The sequence below is a fragment of the Phytophthora parasitica genome (genome assembly GCF_000247585.1).
Source record: "Phytophthora parasitica INRA-310 unplaced genomic scaffold supercont2.36, whole genome shotgun sequence".
Lineage (NCBI taxonomy): Eukaryota > Oomycota > Peronosporomycetes > Peronosporales > Peronosporaceae > Phytophthora > Phytophthora nicotianae.
Genome location: NW_008649022.1, coordinates 383,588 through 402,142, shown reverse-complemented (window position 1 = coordinate 402,142; position 18,555 = coordinate 383,588). Strand labels below are relative to the sequence as shown.

The 18,555-nt window shown below is 48.9% G+C and overlaps 10 protein-coding genes and 1 non-coding gene across 12 annotated transcripts in view; 5 read left to right on the top strand and 6 right to left on the bottom strand.

Moving 5' to 3' along the window:
• Window positions 1-1,851: 1,851 nt before the first annotated feature.
• PPTG_13732 (hypothetical protein) lies at window positions 1,852-3,791 on the bottom strand. Its single transcript, XM_008910109.1, has one exon. The coding sequence runs from the start codon at window positions 2,665-2,667 to the stop codon at window positions 2,149-2,151; it is 519 nt and encodes a 172-aa protein (XP_008908357.1). The 5' UTR covers window positions 2,668-3,791; the 3' UTR covers window positions 1,852-2,148.
• PPTG_23362 (hypothetical protein) lies at window positions 2,835-3,276 on the top strand (the record flags this gene model as incomplete). Its single annotated transcript, XM_008910110.1, has 2 exons — window positions 2,835-3,117; window positions 3,170-3,276. 2 exons carry the CDS (start codon window positions 2,835-2,837, stop codon window positions 3,274-3,276), a joined length of 390 nt encoding a protein of 129 aa, XP_008908358.1.
• Window positions 3,463-4,140, top strand: PPTG_23361 (hypothetical protein). Its single transcript, XM_008910108.1, has one exon. The coding sequence runs from the start codon at window positions 3,543-3,545 to the stop codon at window positions 3,921-3,923; it is 381 nt and encodes a 126-aa protein (XP_008908356.1). The 5' UTR covers window positions 3,463-3,542; the 3' UTR covers window positions 3,924-4,140.
• A 1,350-nt stretch (window positions 4,141-5,490) lies between these two features.
• On the top strand, window positions 5,491-8,276 carry PPTG_13731 (the record flags this gene model as incomplete). 2 transcript variants are annotated; one of them, XM_008910107.1, is made up of 6 exons in its annotated part: window positions 5,491-6,646; window positions 6,715-6,771; window positions 6,832-7,089; window positions 7,146-7,590; window positions 7,653-7,757; window positions 7,824-8,276. In XM_008910107.1, coding segments are annotated over 6 exons (2,407 nt in total), but the record flags the coding sequence as incomplete, so codon positions are not given. The 2 variants fall into 2 exon arrangements, with proteins under 2 accessions (XP_008908355.1, XP_008908354.1); XM_008910106.1 differs by having other exon boundaries at window positions 7,653-8,276.
• On the bottom strand, window positions 8,260-10,320 carry PPTG_13730 (hypothetical protein; the record flags this gene model as incomplete). The annotated part of the gene is made up of 10 exons (XM_008910105.1): window positions 8,260-8,381; window positions 8,446-8,627; window positions 8,687-8,870; window positions 8,938-9,167; window positions 9,228-9,291; window positions 9,372-9,444; window positions 9,508-9,540; window positions 9,611-9,715; window positions 9,782-9,844; window positions 9,916-10,320. 10 exons carry the CDS (start codon window positions 10,318-10,320, stop codon window positions 8,335-8,337), a joined length of 1,386 nt encoding a protein of 461 aa, XP_008908353.1. The 3' UTR covers window positions 8,260-8,334.
• A 44-nt stretch (window positions 10,321-10,364) lies between these two features.
• On the bottom strand, window positions 10,365-11,258 carry PPTG_13729 (hypothetical protein; the record flags this gene model as incomplete). Its single annotated transcript, XM_008910104.1, has 1 exon — window positions 10,365-11,258. One exon carries the CDS (start codon window positions 11,256-11,258, stop codon window positions 10,365-10,367), a length of 894 nt encoding a protein of 297 aa, XP_008908352.1.
• Window positions 11,259-11,613: 355 nt separating this feature from the next.
• PPTG_13728 (hypothetical protein) lies at window positions 11,614-13,024 on the top strand. The gene has a single exon (XM_008910103.1). It carries the CDS (start codon window positions 11,705-11,707, stop codon window positions 12,893-12,895), a length of 1,191 nt encoding a protein of 396 aa, XP_008908351.1. The 5' UTR covers window positions 11,614-11,704; the 3' UTR covers window positions 12,896-13,024.
• A 906-nt stretch (window positions 13,025-13,930) lies between these two features.
• PPTG_20561 lies at window positions 13,931-14,002 on the bottom strand. Its single transcript has one exon. It is a non-coding gene; the product is annotated as a tRNA-Lys (tRNA).
• A 54-nt stretch (window positions 14,003-14,056) lies between these two features.
• PPTG_13727 (hypothetical protein) lies at window positions 14,057-14,368 on the bottom strand (the record flags this gene model as incomplete). The annotated part of the gene is made up of 1 exon (XM_008910102.1): window positions 14,057-14,368. The coding sequence occupies one exon, from the start codon at window positions 14,366-14,368 to the stop codon at window positions 14,057-14,059; it is 312 nt and encodes a 103-aa protein (XP_008908350.1).
• A 61-nt stretch (window positions 14,369-14,429) lies between these two features.
• PPTG_13726 (hypothetical protein) lies at window positions 14,430-15,153 on the bottom strand (the record flags this gene model as incomplete). The annotated part of the gene is made up of 2 exons (XM_008910101.1): window positions 14,430-14,824; window positions 14,877-15,153. 2 exons carry the CDS (start codon window positions 15,151-15,153, stop codon window positions 14,430-14,432), a joined length of 672 nt encoding a protein of 223 aa, XP_008908349.1.
• Window positions 15,154-16,654: 1,501 nt separating this feature from the next.
• Window positions 16,655-18,555, top strand: part of PPTG_23360 (hypothetical protein) — a gene marked incomplete at both ends in the record, with an annotated part of 2,577 nt that continues 676 nt past the window's right edge. The window contains 3 exons of the mRNA XM_008910100.1: window positions 16,655-17,733; window positions 17,812-17,839; window positions 17,913-18,510. Coding sequence (XP_008908348.1) covers window positions 16,655-17,733; window positions 17,812-17,839; window positions 17,913-18,510 — 1,705 coding nt within the window. The remainder of the gene's footprint in view (window positions 17,734-17,811; window positions 17,840-17,912; window positions 18,511-18,555) is intronic.

Genomic DNA, 18,555 nt, shown 5'->3' with positions numbered 1-18,555 from the left:
AGGACAAATCAAACGCTGCCGTAACGCCAATCTTCGCCTAATTGCCTCAACCGAGCTTATCCGCGCCTCTGATGTGAATATGTAAACGAGTGCCGTGAGGATATGCGCGACGAAGAATACAATAACGTTAATGACAAAAGGAAAGGCCCCCCTCGGATTCCAAGTTGGGAAGGGGTATCGCATCGACGTAGCTGGTAGAGTGTGATCGTGTGGAGCGAGTGGACTACAGCTCGTTCTTCACTGTTCTCGTTTAAATCCTGAAGGCTTAAAAAAAGTCCTCAAATGCTTAAAGCAACCATTGGGTGAACTTGGATAAGTAGGATTCACCCGCCCAACCCGGCATCAGACGGTGGGCATCAGACGATAGGGAGGCACGTGCGCCCAGTCGACCAGTATCACTGCAGCAGCTCCACTTGAAAAACTTGACTTGCCAAACAAACGCACTGTATTGCACTAGCAAAGCTCACGCCAAGATCGCACAACAGCGCGAGCACTGCTGTATTGTCAACGACACCCCGGTACGCGCTTTTCTTCTCGTATTTCATCGGCACTGCCGCTTGTGCAGCTATCGCATCCAGAATCGCTGTTTTCTTCTTGATGCCTCCAGTGCCTATGCACGCACATGGAATGAATCTCGACTTGAGAGAGACCTTGATTCTAACAGAGTGGTTTCTTTAGCGACGACCATGCAACGTGCCACCGACTGTACACGCTTCGGGATCATCCGTTGACCAGATGTCTTGAAATCAAACATCGACGGGACGTTCGTCCCACCTGTTTTATGCTGAACAGATTCTTTATAATAACTGTAGCGAATTCCAAACGTTTTACAGATTTTACAGATTCCTAATGTTAACTCTCTATTACACCTGGTGGATCACCTTGTGAACTCGACTTGGCCGTTGATACACCAAGGAGCACTGTAGCTGGTAACACGCATGGCACTAAAGCTTTGGACGTGGTGTTGGCACTTCCATTCACAGCGCCACATTGTAAGATACGGAGCCGGCTGGGCTCGTATCAAAGTCTCCAAATAAGGCTGGCTTTCGGTGAGATCGTCAATGGAGCCGCAAGTTTCAACAGCACTGACACTGAGCATTACCGAGCGTTGAACATCTCGTTGCACGCCAATGTTGCGGTCGGAATCTAACTTGGATCGAGAACAAAAGTAAAAATCACGCAGCATTCAGCACTTTACAACAACATGTAATATAACGTTGTGTACAGACGCCTGAAAAACTGATCACTCCAACGCGTACAAATCTCGCCAGCACTCGTTTACATATTCACATCAGAGGCGCGGATAAGCTCGGTTGAGGCAATTAGGCGAAGATTGGCGTTACGGCAGCGTTTGATTTGTCCTCCTATTCACTGGCGGCAATCCACCGGTAAATTGCCACCGTGGCAAGCTCATTCCGCTGCTGCTCATAGCCTCTACTTCTTCAGCTCGCTTGCCTGCGCAGGCTGCTCGTTTGACATGAGCTGTCGTCGAGAATGACTGTCAAACGCTACTACTGGAAGGCCAAGAGGACTCTTTTACTAGCTGTAAATTTTAACAAACTGAAGGTCTTTATTAGATCCTGTCGGATACCTTCAATTTTGACCCTGAAAACCTGGTGCGTGACGGCCTTGGTGCCTTCCGCTCGCAAGTCTGATCGCATAACACTATAGTCGTAAAGGTGTCACGTACGAGCAGTGTAGGAGCCGATTCGATAGATATACTGCGTGTAATTGCATCGAAGCTGTGCATCTCGGCTACGGAGTGTTTTGCACGCCTTGTCAGCAGAAGTTCAAGTGACGCGTTCTTGACCTCTTCGGAGGTCGATGCAATTGAACAAACCCTGAGAGTCTTGCAGCGCGGCAGAAATGGGAACCGATGACAAAGTGCCAAAAGTCAATGCTGCAGTTTGTCCTAGTGAACACGATGTCTTTTATTTTCTAAACTCTCCTTATACCTACACGATGGAGCAATAAATACTGGAAGAGCGCACACAGGCGTTCAAGGCGGACGGGTAATGATACCATCGTCGCCTCGCTTTATGGAGCTCTTCATAAAATACTTCTTCACACGTGGTGCTGTTGTGACACAACTTGTGTAGCTTAATCTTTCCCTCCGCCGCTCGCTTTGACCGCAGTGCTTGATACAACTCAATACAGTAGCACCTTCTCTCTTGTAGAATCGCAAAAGTCACCGCACCGGAGCGGTTGCACGCGTGACGATTCCGCAGTCTTCGCTGTCATCTTGTCCAAACGCGAGAACGAGCGCGAGTCCATCGTCGCCCGCACGTCGCGGCAGATCAGAGCAATGTCTTCCATCGGAAATGCGTGATCCTCCGCCAGGATGCGTGCGCGCTCCATCGGGTCCAGCCACAAGTCGTTGCGGCTGCGTCGGCCGCGGCCTGTGGGCAGAGGGAACGTCTCCATCTCAGCGTCCGAGTCCGAGTCCACACTCTCGCACTCGCTGTCGCTGCTCTCCATGTCGTCCTCGAACGGGATCATCGAGTACGAGTGGCGTATCGGTCGGCCGATGAGACCCACGGGCGGACCGCCGCTCTCCGGCACAGTGCTGCCGTTGTAGCCCACGCGGAACTCCAGAACACTCACAGTGCCCCACCGCACCTGCTTCTTCGTCTCAATCGAGTCCATCCTCTGGTCTGTCGTCTCCATATCTGTTGTGTCTGTCTGTTGATCTGCAGTCGCTGCTGTAAGTGCTGAGGGCGTCAACACCCCGCAGCAAAACGCTTTGCTGTGGCTGCTGGGAAATCGAAAGTGAGGGCTGGCACGAGATTGCGCCCGAACACTCGGCGAGAGAGCGGCGTCAAGTCAGAAGGAGGATGGGGCGGCAGACGGGCCTGGGCAGTGCAGAAACGCGTTGGAAGCAGTTGCGACGACTGCAACAATTGGTTGCAGAGATTGTCGGTGGCGCGAGCTGTGACTCTGTCGGTGGTGGCAACGGAGATCGAAGATCGCTAAATTCGCCCATAAGATTGACGTGCCAGAAGGAACGGATACTGTGGGTGGCGCAGCCTTCGATGAAATGTGGTCGCTTGGCTCCGCTGCAGTTTAGAACCAACGAAACCGCTGCTGTCGTGGTCTGTCGACAGACAACCACCAATTGTTCGGTTCGTGTGGCTGTATTCCTAATGCTAACGCTGATTTATTTGGCCAGCGCCTGTCCAGCCGGGCTCCCTGGCACGACTCAAGCGAGAAGTGTTGCAACGAAACACGAGCGGTCTATTGTACGCTGCGGCACGACAAGCATCGCTGCAGACTTGAACCTGCAGTTTCCGCATCCATTCTGCTTCGGTGGAGGAATTTCTTGTTCCGAATTGAAAGTGCCCTGACGTCTCAAGTAATTATGTGACGCTAGCTGGAGGGTTACGGTACCACTTTGACAGGTACACTCGACGCACTGCGTGTCAATGTTCGAGCGTGTGGCGGTAGTCATTAGTGACGAGGACAGAAAGCTACCGTCAACAGCAATTTGCTGGAGGCGAATTGTTAGGGGCGAACGATGGTGTACTCCCCGCAGCTGACGAAGAATGGTGTTTGGCTGGCGCATGTTCATCGATCGCGAGCGTCTTGAAGACGATCATCCTGAGAAACGAGGATCTCGGGGCGTGATCAATGTTCAGAATACTGGACTGAAACCCGTTCTTGCAGCCGCGAAAGCGAGTAGTGTGCATGGAGTGCTTTGCCATCCGACTCGGATTCCGAGCCGTGAACATTGTGTCCAGCCGGCACTGAGTCAGAGTCGGACAGGCATCAATGAATGCTGTGAGGATTGGCGGTCTGAGTCCGCCTCGACGTTGCTTGTGCGGAATGCGGCGAGCAGGTGGATTTCACCGATGGTCGACACCGTATCCACGATCCGCCGAGCCGTTGATTCTGCTCCATCAGGGATCAAAATGCCGATCTTGTGAACAGGGAGCCCCTGTTCACGAGTTCGCCACGGACCTTCGCCATCAATGGTCCAGCGGGAATGGCTAAGGTGACCTTGTCAAAGGTCTTAGATGCTCGGGGTGCTAGGTTCTAGAATCTGTCACGACCAGTGAACGGATAAAAAGGAGAAAACAAGTTTTAGCATTCGTCTTTAGGTTTGCAGTGCAGGCTCCGCTACAACTCTCAACAACAACCAAGGATCTGCTTTCGTTAATTTAGGTATGAGAAACTCTCAAAGAACCGCAGTACAGGATACGGTGAAGGAGTACGACAGTGTCGACACAGCATTGCTGTGGCAGTACAGTAAAGCTCGCGTCAAGTTCACACGACGTTGAACACGTATGCCATCACTGCCCGTCTGCAAGCTTCGCTGACTCAGCGGCAACGCCATGCTGCGTGTTTATTTGTTTGCTTGCCAGTGTGGTTGTTTGGAACCAGCCATCGAGGATCGATCGATGCATGCCTTTGTCGCTGTCAAATGGAGTCGAACTCGCCGTTTTTCTACGATGACGCGTTTCTTAGCCGCGCCACCGACTGCACCTGCTTCGGGCCGAGCAGGTCCGTTTGCTGTGTCGACCAGTGTCTGCCTGACTTGCGTGCGTGTGGACACCAACTGGCAAAAATGGTCCCACCTTTCGGGGTTTTACAGAGAATCTCATCTTCGTGAGTCACGGGCAAAGCCGATTTTATGCTGTTAGCTCTTCAACTCGCAGTGCTGGTTGCGGCGCGGCGGCTCTGCTCTACAGCTACGACTTTCGCTGGAGCGGGGCAATAATGGCGTCGTACATTGGCGAGTTACCATGTATCGATCGCGCCGACCGATCGATGTACGGAGAGCCCGGATGGTCTCCCGTAAAGCTCTCGAGAAGGAATCCCGCACAACAGCGCGACAAGCTCTTCGCGTCGAGTACATGTGTATTATGGATGAGATCATCTCTTTGTTTTCACAGTGAAGCTGGATCAGCTTCAATCCTAGGAAGATAAAGCAACTCAACCGTACATCAAACTGCACTACACGGGTATCATCACTACCGTGGCCTCGTGTTTTATAATGCAGTATTTTAGCTGTTGTTCGCTTGTCAATTATAGCTGCCAATCGTCGGTTTCCGACGGAAGACCTCAAAATGGAGGCATGAAGACCTCGCTTTATTTAGCAGGAGGCCTCAGCAACTAAGCCGAAACTCGACTGATCTCAAAGCTACCGTCGCCGACGAAGGAATACTTGCAAGTCGATATGGCTTCGACTGCTAATCTACCTGGAGTTCCAGCAGACTCCGGGGGCTCTTCGACAATCCCGATCTCGTCACCGCCACCATCACCTACCAAGTCCAAGTTGCCCAGTGTTGATGACATTTTAGCTCATGACGGAAGTGTAGATGTTCGATTACTGATGATTTCTATGTGGAAACATCGAGCCAATGCCGAATTCACATCGGAACTCTGTCAGCGTCTGTGCTCGATGCCAATCACCCAGCCAATGTTGGACCAAGTAGAATTCTACCTGCCACAGTTGACACACATGGTAGTACATCTCGAACGAGAACTACCCATGGAAGATATGGAACAATTCGTACTACTGCTTTCGCAGAGTAGCGTGCACTTCGCGTTACAGTTCTTCTGGATGATTTACGCAGCGCTAGATGAGAACCGTCCAAAGCGTGCCGGTAACAACCCCCATACCTTTGCACGCTGTGCAAGGCTGTTGCTAGCACTCGAGCAGTGTTTTGTATACGGGTCTCCGGCAGCTCGCCAGGCGTCGGAGCTGCTAACTCGACAAAGTATCTCCCGAGACGAGATGGAGCAGATTCTCATGGCCGATCGTCGCTTTTTCGCTGCTCAACAAAGCAGTACAGACTCTACTCATGGAGTAGAAGATGTTGCCCCGATCTCCGGTGGTTGGTTACTCAAGAAAGGGGGTGGCACTCGAACTATGGGCCGACGCAACTGGACGATGCGCTGGTGTCGTATCGAGAAGCGCATCTTGTTAGTCTTTACTAAACCTACCGATTCTCAGCCTCGAGCAGCCATACCACTGCATGGTGCTAAGGTACACGTCGTGGAGAATAAGCGTCCGTTTTACTTCGAAATCGCCCACGACTTCAGCGAGACCAAGGCGAAATTTGCTGCTAAAACTGCGGATGAATTATCCACGTGGGTCGCGTACATTCAAAAGAGCGCTGCGTTACCAGAACCCCCAACAGGAAGTCCTAACAAGGGAAGTTACAGTCCTGAACGTACGCTAGCACGCATGTCGTTTGCCATGAGAACTTTTATCATGCAATCCTCCAGTAACGTGACTAGCAACGCCATTGACAGCGCCACTGTTCCCTCGCAAAGTGGCTCTCCTTCGAAAGCAGATAGTACAAGTCGTCCGGCAGAAATCACAGCTGATGTATTAGCTGCGAATATGCGAACTCGGATGCTCAGTAGTGGTGTTAGCCAAGCGGGTGATACCGAAGTGAGTCAGTATTCAACGACGGACTGCTGTGGCTCCGACGCACTCATGCAGGCTCTAATGCTGCCTGACCAGCAACGACGGTATGAATTCTTCTGCAACATGGTTCACTTTGTGAAAACTATCACGGATATATCGGAGGCACTGCGTCGTGTTGAACCACCTAAGCGCAAGGAATTACTAGGACCTCTGCTCAAACAGTTGCGAATACCCCATCGAGCATACATCCCGCTGTGCAAGTCAACAGATGTAAGTTTCATTCATGTTGAAAGTTGAAATCGTTTACAGTACCACCACTAACCACGTCATCCTGTTAGCCATATTGTAACGTGGTATCGGTATTCAGCGATGAAGGCCGTGTGTTCAGCACGCACGTAGGTTATTTTGTTGTTCTTTCTCTTTTGTAAACTGTTTTTAACTGAAACTCTCTGTAGGAGCGAGCACCGTGTTTAATCTACTTTGCCACCGAGGAGAATGAGAGTGGTGAAGATGTGTCCACTGTTTTATTCAACGATCTTTATGAAACCAAGGCACCCAGTGTCTGTAACAACATTGACGAAGACGATGAGATCGCGACAGCTTTTGATCAGCACGCCGCGGATATTGCACTGAGGCAAGCAAGAACTTCACAGGTATCTCGAGCTAAAGACATGCCTAGGCATATGTCGTCATTTCTTCGCGAACTTCTTTCGGTGAGTTGATATTTATTATTCAGCCCAGACTTTTGATGACTAAATGAATTTTACAGGATGATGAGCGTAAACTGCGCATTGAGAAGACGTTCGGTGAACTAACTTTCACGAAAGCTGAGCGTCTTCAGAAGACTATTCAATGTGCGAATGTGGAGCGCTGGCGTCTCGCTGGTTTGATGTCCAAGAGCTTCGATGATCTCCGCCAGGAAGTTCTAGTCATGCAGCTCATCTCGTACTTCCAGCAGATTTTTGAGTTGGAAAAGCTGCCATTGCGACTGCATCCGTACCGCATTTTATCCACAGGATCAAGTACTGGTCTCATTGAAGTGGTTAGCAATGCCATGTCGCTCGATGGGGTCAAGAAAACTCCAGGATTCAAGAACCTCCGCAGTCACTTTGAACAAATGTATGGTGAGGCCACGAACAATTCGGAAGGGGACGAAAATGGTGAGGGAGCTGAGCTGCTGCATCAGGCTAAACTCAACTTCATCCACAGTTTAGGTATGCCTATTTTCTTCGATTTGTGCTGTACCAAATCCTAAACTAACAGAATTTCTGTACAGCTGCATACTCGATTGTGTGCTACATTCTCGCTATCAAGGATCGACACAACGGTAACATTATGCTGGACATCGAAGGGTATATTATCCACATTGACTTTGGATTCTGTAAGTTATTCTTTTTATTCAAAGGCGATAAAAAGTTTCTTTCTCACTTTTCTTTTGTTGATGTAGTCCTAGGCCGAGCACCTGGAGGAAGCTTCAGCTTTGAGACTGCTCCATTCAAGCTGACGGCCGAGATGGTGGACGTACTCGGCGGCCGCCATTCCTCCAATTTCCAGTATTTTACAGACTTGTGTGTACAAGGTGCTCTTGCAGCCCGAAAGCATGCCGAGACCATCTACACTTTAGTGGAAGTAATGAGTTACCACTCCAAGCTTCCGTGCTTCGTTGGAGGTGCAGCAGGACCCTTATCGGGACTGAAAGACCGTCTATTCCTCAACATATCGGAGAAGAAAGTAGCACCGACAATCCAAAGCATGGTCCAGCGAGCCTACGATCATTTCGGCACGAACAAGTACGATCAGTTCCAGACATTTTCAAATGGAATAGCCAAATAGACTGGGGTAGTACTTCGCAACACAAAACGTAAAATAAAATAAAATACTAATGTGTATTGGATGGGCCTTTAAATTCTACTTTAGTATTACGAGCCTCCATAGTTCGCATCACTCCTGTAGCAGCGCTATGGTTTAGCTTCTTGATTGTCTTTAGCTTCCTTCCTGTTTGCACCTACAACAGCGATAAATATTAGGTTATTATCGTCCTTGATTGCAAATAATTTCGTTGGGCGTACTGAATGCTCTCACGACGTTAGATGCACCTAAAAACTTGCTGGAGGTGCTACGTTTAGCTGCCGCTTTTCCGGTGGTTCTAGCTGCTACAGCGTCTGAAAGAGCCTGCTGTCCGTCGTCACTAATAACTACTGCCCGTAGTTTGTATCGATGATCAGGAAGCAAATCTTCCACTGTAGTTGAACTAATCAAACATTACTTATCAGTACACAATGTATGCCCGCAAATATCTGGCCTACGTACTTGATAGCGTGGTCATCCGTTTTTAAAACTGACTCCCATTTGCAAGTCCCGTCCGGTTCGGGCGACGTCAGGTAAATGATACAAGAAACTCCAGGCTGACGGTCACTGTCTGCTAAAGTCCACGCCACGGAAATCTCCGCTGGTCCAGTATCAGTGACACATAGTACAGGTGCCAACGGTTTTGCTGTGTTCGTGACAATTTACTATTGTAAGTGCGATATTTAGATGAGGATGCCAACTCGAGAACTCACCTTTTCGCGTCCTGACGAGCTCAGACTCCGCGCTAAACTCACTTAGACCGTGAAGGTTGATTGCACAAATGGACGCAGAATACTCGGTATCCGCACATAGTCCACTTATCGAAGTCTCCGTGGGGAACGCAACTGCCAGCGCAATCTTTACTGGTACTGATGATGAGGAAATCTTAACTTTATATCCTGACACTGGGACAACCTCGTCCAAGTTTGGCCGAGGCGGCGACCTGTATCCACAAAACCAAACTAATCAGCCAAGTTTCATATAAAAGTAAGATATATCGTACCATAAGATTTTCAACTCGGTGTCAGAAAGAGGCTCAAGCGTCGGAGCAGCAGGGGTTGATGGAGCTTAACCAAGGAGAGAAACTATTAGTTGACAATTTTATCATAGTCTACAAACCGCCAGTAAGGTGAAAAAGAAACCTTACGTTTGCCCAATAGGTTTCTAAACAGCTCCGTTATTGCTGGTGTAGTGCACACGTCCACCGGTGTTAGACCGTTCTACGGAGAGCATTATTATTCAGTTCCTTGTTGAAGTGCTGACGTCTATCTGAATCATGCCACCTTAGTCTCTGCAATCCGAAGTTCTGCTCCGTTCTGTTTTCAGATATATCGAAAAATAACTTGAGCGTGATAAACCAGGAGACGCAATTAACCCTCAAGACACCTGTAGCAGTAGATCGACGACCCCCACATGTCCTTGCTGGGAAGCAAAGAAAACTGGAGTGCAGCCAGATCCGTTCGTACCATTGATACTAGCACCTTGTTTTATCTACGCAAACACCAATTTCAGATTAAGACGAATGAACTAACCATGCAAAATGGTTTAAACACCTACCAGGATATCACAGATCGAGTTGTGCCCTTGATAGGCTGCGTAGTGCAGTGGGGAATTTTGGTTCTGCATCAGTAGTAAAACGAATATTGGGAAACTCAGGTATTGTTATCAGCTCAACAATTGAGATTGCTTACACCATATTCTGAAGAATCTCTTTGATTCACAAGCTCCGAGCCGTCCTCTACAAGTCTTTCCACTACATCCTCGAAGCCGTTCCAGCAAGCTGTATGGATATCGACATGGAATCTTTGTCGTCCCAGATCTCTCAATCTTGCCAGAACTTTCTCAACCTCTCCAGCAGTTCCATTTCCTTCCGACTGTCCTACCCACCACTCCGTGAATTCGTCCCTGTCGATCACGCCGTTGCTATCACGATCTAGAATCTGAAGCGCTTTGCGGAAATCTCGCTCCGTCAGAACACCTCCCAAATCCGAGACGAGATGGCGTAGCTCGGCTGCATCAATCCATCCACTTCCGTCTTCGTCGTAGCAGGCGAAGGCAGCGCGGACAGTCTCACGCAGTTCTTTATCGTCGGCCATAACTGTTTTAGGCACAGTAGTATCCCTACCGACAGTTTCTAAATTTATTTTAGTAATTCGGTCTGCTGCACCTCCTGACTCCACAGATATCGAATAATCTCTCGCTGTTGACCAGCATCCGACTGTAGATAGTCCTTTTGCGCAGTCTTGTCCTTCATCAAGTATGTCAAAGCACTGCCGAACCGCACAAGGTATGGCTCAATCTCCGCGTTCCACATTTTGTCGTTCCACGGCACTTTGGTCATCTTGGTCTGTGCCTTATCAGCCTGTAAATGCTCCACCAATTCCCCTTCCTGCACGTCAAGAATGTACAGATACGTCTGCAATTGGGCGATGTCGTACTTGGGCAATGGGTTCATGAACCTCTTGAGTCGGTTCTTGACTTCTATCACCTTCCCATCCGCTCGACCGTCGATCTTGCCCCCCACTAGCAAGTTATAGTCCCCTATAGTAGCTATTTTCTTCTTCGAGAAGACCAAATTTCTCTCTTTAACCACCACTTTTCTTTTCTCCTGGTATTGCTCGATGCCTGCTGTCTCCTGCTTAACACCGAAGCCCTTATGCATCGTGGAGGTCACAAATTGTACCACGTCGGCCTTTACGTCGGCCGGGGTGGCGGATGGTAATGATTTCACCACCTTGGCTTGAGCTGTGGCCACCTGGTGAATAGTTTTGGCCTCAGAGGCCTCTAGGATCAGCTCATTGATGGCTGGAGCGGCGCCTAAATCCTGTACGATGGCTTGCATCTTCTCTTCAGGACTGGGCAGCGCTAGAGAGAGACGCTTTTGGAGAGAGGAGACCTGGCTAGGATTCGTGCGGCGCCAAACGTCAAGAAAAACCTCCTCGATCTTGCGATACGGATTCATCGCGCTGATGACCGGCACTTCGCTCGCGAAGACCATGATGTTGCGCCCCAGCGCGCGCTTGGTGGCCGCCATGATGACCCCTAATGACAAAGTTTGTGCGAAAACAATTTTTGGCCAGTGAAATCACAAAATTGTTTTGACCAATGGGAGGACGATAACTGTAGGAGGTGGCTTTTTTTATTACGATTTGGGCCTTTGTTTGTACCGTATCAGAACCGGTACTTCGATATTCTCGACAAAACTGCTGAGTATACCGGTTTACCGGTACAGCTACTGCTGCTAATTACTCGGAAAAGGTAAACCTGTATTGTAAACGTTTACCGGTATCAGCGGTGAAACCTGCCTACCGGTTTCTGAAGACATTAGATTACACAGGTTTTATATTTTACCAATCAGAGCGGAGTAGCAGACTTTATAAGTTCAGTTCTGACAAACTGTAGAGCTCACGTCACCCAGTGCTGAATCAGTCTGGGTAAGTCAGCGAAGGTCTCATCAGCTAACTCCACTGTACGACTACCATGTCATCAATGACTGAGAGTCCCTTCACGGCCAGTGACTTTATGGACCTACTGGGTGACGCTTCCCCGTGTGATGTTGAGCTGAATGTGACGCCCCAGAGCGCATTAGAGGACCCAAAGGCCCGAAAGAAGGCCAGACACCGACAGGAGATGGTCGAATTTCGTCTCAACAAGAAAGAGAAGCAGAAGAGACTGGTAGCTGAGCATCAACGACTGGAGCGAGAGATGAAGACGCTGGTGGAAACAGTCAGAGCTGCTGCGGCCTGTAGCAGCGGTGACAGTGTGACCGACACGCGACAGGAGCTGGTGGTGGAGAGAGAAGCGCTACGTAATCAGAACGTGGCGTTACGAGAGGAGATCACGCGGTACGAGAAGTTTAAGAGTGTAGTACTGGAAGCAAGTCAAGATCGAATGGAGAAAGAGGAGTCGAACCTACTCCCAAAAGACAAGGCTGGTTGGCACGTTGGTGAAGGAGACACGTCGTTTTACTTCCACCCGTTCACGCGTGACGAGGTCGACGCTGAAATGCGGAGATTTGAGTCCGAATTAGCCGATGGGATGCCGTCTCTTTCGCTGGCTGGAACGTTCTTTGGGTGGGAAGTATACTACGCGCCATTGGTTGCTTCAGAGGTGGACAGTACGCGGTTAGTGGCCCGCACTCGAGTTACCAAACGCCTGAGATGCTCACTGGACGTACACACTCAAATGTCTTACACAAAGCAGAAAGACCTCAGTCCTATGATCGTCACACCGATCGGTTGGGGACTCCACCAACGAGGGAAAGCGAGTACCCATGTACTACAAGAATTTGACCAAGATACACTCGTGTTCGCGCACGACATCCCTGGATTGGAGAAACATCTCCGGTATTTGTTTCAAGTGCGGAGGGCTCAGTGGAAACTGGCAGACGGAAGACGGAAGTTGACTGCGAGCTTAGCTATCGTGGACTCCGATTCTAACAGACGCAGTCGCGATGCCGATTCGCATGATAATGTTGAGTGGGCCACCGAGGGAGGCATCCAGGTGTCTGTCACCGAGGTGAACGAGAACTCAATTAAGGTGGTCTGTGATCACTGGGCGAGCTGTGAGAGCAAGCTGCACGCAGAGTATCTGATGATCCAGTGGACACAATTCGCAGTGTGGTGGGAACAACTGACAGTGCCGTCCAACTTGCTCCTTAACACTACGTAAATCCTATGCTAGACGTCTTTTATCCGCTCATAACATTATATAGTATCTCGAGTTTACCTATCAGTTGCAATTGTAAATTTATCAGTGGCTCATAGTTGGTGCCGGTACGAATACTATGTAAGTGTTAAAGAGTAAAAGGCAGTACAAAATGACTTCAGTGCAAAGCAAAACAATTAGAAACCCAGATAAACCAAGCTGGAAATTCCAAACCCCAGGGGGCTGGGAAAGAAAACATGATAAATAATCGAGAAAGACATCGAAGTGTAAGAGGGCAGTTGCTTCTACAATGACTCTGAAATAGTACGAAGCATTTGCAAGATATATGTAAACACGGTACTTGCGCAGTTGAGAGAATGTTTATTTTACCAGACCCAGAGCACTCAGCAGAAACCAGGGGCCATAATTTTGCTGTGGTTCAGCATTTTTACTGCTAACACGGCGAGAATATTTACTTCCTCGATAATCCTATGGAGAGTCGCCACACAGTTCATCAGTTTACGATGTTATCTTCCGTAAATTGCTTTTACACCCTTTGTAATGATTTCGTTAGCTTCGAGATTAATATGAAAATCACAAAATCCGTTAAAGTTTAAAAAAAATATCGCTTTTAGTATATGTAAAATCGACACCGCTTGGAGGTACACCATGATTTGCAACTCCCAGCACAGTGCTCTGGCTGTTTAAGTGTCTGGGGACACCCTCACCGGTGTCTCGTATGTACGCTCTGGGGTTCTTGGACACCCAACAGCGTATAGGCCTAGTTTGGCACGATTTTGCTGATAGTCACCTCCAACCCGTTCATATCGTTGACAAAATTCTAAGAATAGTGGCAATATGAAGAGACTTGGAGCACAAATATCTTTCAAGTTACGGTCAGTACAAAAAAAGCGCTTTTTGCTACCGTATAACTCCTGTCCTAAGCGAACCTCAATGTGCACAAGATTGTGGCATATGCCATAAGTAGCCTAATATTAACACTTAATCGTTACAATTTAAAAATTTGCTACACTCAATTTCACCCAATCAAAAATAATAAGGACACGATGGATTCGAACCCGTGTTCATCCGCATAAATGGCGGTGCTCTAAACCACTGAGCTACGTGTCCAAGCTCACTTGGTTACCTTCGAAAAGGGCAGAACTTATGTCGAGTGTATTAAAATTATTCGTTATCAGAGCTGTCACTACTGACAAGTTCGTCACCGGAGACACCTGTCTCGTCTGCTACGCCGAGATCGGCGAGTTGGTTGAGTACATCACTGATATCTTGGGGTTTGTCGTGATCTTTAGCGACAACAGGGCTGCGTGTATCTGTGAGCAGTTCGGTCTTAGCAAATCCACTCACGATAGTATCAGCACTGAGCTCTGACCACGATTCTGCAATCCACGCAGTGATCTCGTGGCGTTTCGGAGCCACCATTTCAAACGCCATTCGTGGGGGCTTCTCTTGTAATTGTACGACCTTGACATACATATGTATAGCGTGGTGGGACTTTAAGAAGGACAACGTTGATTGACGCAGCGTATTGAGTGACCTATTCGGTCCAATGTCCCGAGAAGTCATCCCACAGAAGGAGGATCTTCCCATGCATGTTGTCTCGGTAGTCCAAGAACTTAACCGAGATGTCGGTATTCCACCAGGCAATAGGGTTCCCATAGATTTGGCAGTCATGCTTCGCTTGAAGAGGAGCAATCTCTTTCCACAAGCGGACGCCAAAGCCATGCCATTTAGAATCGTTTTCTTCTTGTACATGTCGATGACGGGAAACACCGGCCTTGAACACCAGGAAGGGAGCCCGCTCGTTGTCGTGCCGATCTGCCAAAAGCATTGCTGTTGCTCGCTCCTTATCTTTGCCGCTGCACTCCACCCATACAGTCTTCTCACCTCGCGTGGTGATAGTCTTGCGAGGTAGGTATTCAAAGAACACAGCTTCCGTACAGCATTAGAGAGCTTTAGTGAACTGTAATTTATTAACGCATACCTGTCTGGTCCGGGTTAAAGACCTGTATGATGTTGTGCTCAACGATAGCCGCCCCAACTTCTCCACGAAATTTGGTCCTCGCTGCTACATCATCCTCGGGAGTGGTTTGGCCCTGTCGCGTCCGCGCACGTACAGAAAGCTTGTGCTTACGCATAAATCGCCGCCTCCATGAATACGAAGCGCTGAAGCTTTCGCTAGAAATACCAGCGTCTGCGGCAATTTCAAGCGCCTTGAGCTCCAGCATTTTAGCTGATACCGGGCAGCCTTCCTTCCTCATCGTGTTAAGCCAAAGTACGATGTCGCTCTCCGCTTGAGCTGGGAGAACTGTCGCATCACCGTGCCAACGGCAGTTCTCTAAGTGCCCTTTGCCTTCTTCACACACAGACTTAATAAAGTTAGCTTGCTTTTTCCATTTCGATATCTGCTTCTGTTTTCTTTTTTTTCTGCTTTGTTGATGTTGGGGTAGAACGCGCTGATAACCTCGCCTACTGTGTCTCCGTCCTCAGGCCGCTCGAGAATTTGAAGCTTATGGCTGTAGTCGACTGCAATACGGTTATACGTTTTCTTCATCCTTCCCGTCCCGGTGGTCCGAGGCCGCGGCATCGCTGTGCTGTAAAATTCTAAAGTAAGTGTCCAGCCTCAACCAACAGCTGATCCATTTTTAGTTGGTACTTACCCCAACTTTACTGGCTAACATATGCTATAAATATGCTTATACCATTGGTTACAAAAATAGTTCGCTTAGGACAGGAGTTATACGGTACGAGCATTCGTACTTAAACGCGTGAAATGGTTGAATTCTGTGACGCGTTGCACTCTCCAGTACAGTTTTCTTTTTTAATGCAGCGGTAACCCCATTGCGTTTTTTTCTTTTCTTTAAAAGGTCGGGAATTATTGAATAAAATTGAATAATCATTATTCACATTCTGAGCGGGCTCTCGTGATCCAGTGCGTTGCTAACGTATTGTTTACTTCACAAAGGTGGCTTCAGGGCGTGAAACATTCGCGTATCGCTCAGAGCAGGTTTTTGATCGAGCCTTATCAAACCGATAGCCACTTCACATTTTCCTTTCAAGATCACACGGCCCTTTCTTACAGCGGAAACCCCTCTCTACTGTCATACGCAGTATATTCTACGCTGCTCTTGCCTTTGCGCTTTTAGCTCGCAACATCGTCGTCGGAGTGTTCCCTCACCCCAACGAGCCTCGTCTCTTGCCAAGACATATCCTGACTATGCGACCAACGGCAAGAGATCCCTTCGGGTTGAAGGCCAAGAAGTTGTCCAGGGCAGACCGATCGACAGGAACGATGGGGTCTGGAAAGCCATAGCCCGGAGCTTCAATAAAGTCCTCCCTAGGCAGGGGATAATCATGGAGACACTCTTGCAGAGGCCAAGGCCGCCCTAAAAAAAAGCCTACCTGTAGATGACCTCAATCCAACTGGTACACTTTGCATTAAACTAGTTTCATCTAAGATTTGATATTGAAAACACTATGAACGGCACAACATGGCTCACAGATTTGCAGAAAGTAGAAGAGATCCCATCGCTATGACTACGGAAGGATCCATATGTAGCAAAACGAGCTATGTAGAATGTATGGTATGCAGTAATGCAGATATGAGACTGCGGCAAACAAAATGTTACTAATCAACATTTTGAGATAAACGGCCCTGAAGTTGACCAACTGTTTTTCGTACATAAACGAATTTCTGAGTTAGAGCCTTTTTTACTTTTCAAAAATTTGGATCGAGGTGTATCACCTACAAAGCAGACGACCATGGAGGATCTAACAGCGTATGCGCCGGGAGCTGCTGCTGGCGGCGGTGAAGCTACTCCCCACCGTGCCGACACTGGCGCTCCTGTTGCTGCCCCGGTCGCCCCCAGGGAACCGGAAGAAGAAGTAGGCTGTAGCAGCCAAAGCGCCGCGAGTGACAGCGAGAAGCTTGACGACAGCGAGGACGAGGACTTCACCCCCGACTCACAGGCATCTAGTGACGACGAAGAGCCCCTTACAGCTGAGAGCGCAGGTAGTGGAGAGGAGGACACTGCTGCTGAGGGTGACGAGGACATTAGTATCTATTTGATGGACCAGGATCTTCGTGGCCAAGTTACCTCCATTCTTCTAGCTGATGCGTGTGGGAATCGCTGCGTGGAGAGCAAGACTAAGCAGCTGGAGTTGCTGCTCTGCTCGCTGTCCACAATGACGAAAACGGCGAAGCCCATCAGCCTCTACACGCTGTTGGGGGCACTGATGCAGGTGCCTGTCGATCGTGTCCGTGGGTATGGACTTCGGGATAAGTTCGCATACTATCTTCCTTTCGTGGGTAAGGTTTGTCGCCCACGTTTGCTCGCTGCTACGGTGTGGTCCCCCACTGTTCAACGATACAAAATCCACGTCCGTGACGGAAATATTGGAACGAAGAGTCATGGGAACACTTATAACCAGAACGCAGCGGCTGTTGATCTGGTCTGGTTAGTGAAGTGGTTTAAGGAGTTTGCAGAGGAGGTTGGAGAGGTTGTGCCGGTGAGAGTTCGAATGCAGAAGATCAAGGATGGCGTCACGAAGAAATATTACAGCAGCGAGATGTACATGCTACTGCCCGCGCACTTCACATGGAATGTTTTGTACGAGGAGATGCACAGCTTCGTGGAGCAGATTCGCCTGCGCGTCCGAGAGCCTGCACCCTCAACGATGAGGAAGCTACTGACGCTCCATTGTCCGACCATTCGCATTCGGTCGCCAAGGAGCAACGTGTGTGATATCTATTCCATCTACCATACAAGCATGCGCAACGACGTCAGTGCAGAAAAAACCGAGGCGCCTGGCAGACACACGGAGTCCGCTCGCAAAATGCGGTAAGGGAGATTGGTATCAATTTAATCTACAGGTAACTTTTAACAGGGGATGTTAATATCTTTTTGTTTTGGTTGCAGCCGTGAATACAAGAAGGACAAGACTTCAGTGAGCGACGACCATCGTCATGGACTTCTCGCAGAACCTTACTGTTCCTAGCATTGCCAGTACGCCGTCGCAGTGGTATTTTTGTTCACTGTTGTACGTCAGTTGCTTCGGCATTTTCTGCGAGAACGACGGTATTCAAACCAACTACCTCTACGATGAAACAGCGAGTGGAAAAGGCAGCGACCAGATCATCTCCATGCTAGAACATTTTCTCCTGACCAAGGTTCTGTCTGAAGGCAAGAATAGATTGACTGTTTACGCTGACAATTGCTCGGGTCACAACAAGAACAACTACGTCATCAAGTTCTTGTTGGCGCAAGTGGACATGGGGCTGCTGAAGCACGTAGACTACAAGTTCTTTGTAAAGGGCCACACGAATAACTCGTGCGATCGAGGTTTCGGTCATATTCGCAAGCACGTTGCGAAAGAAGATTGCTATACTGTGGCTCACGTAGTGGACGCTGTTAAGGAAGCTGCGGCGAACTCTGTGACGGTCCACATTTCACGTGGTAGCTTGCAGTTTAAGACGTACAAGGGCGTGCTGACGGATCTGTACAAACGCCTAGAACGCATTCAGCAATATCAGATCTTCTCCATGGACGAAGTGTCGATTGGAGTAGTGTCGTGTAGGAAGGAACCTAGCGATGAGCCCGTCGAGATGAATCTCCGGCGTAAGATTGACGGTATCCTCACGACGAAGGAGAAGGTGGTGAAGA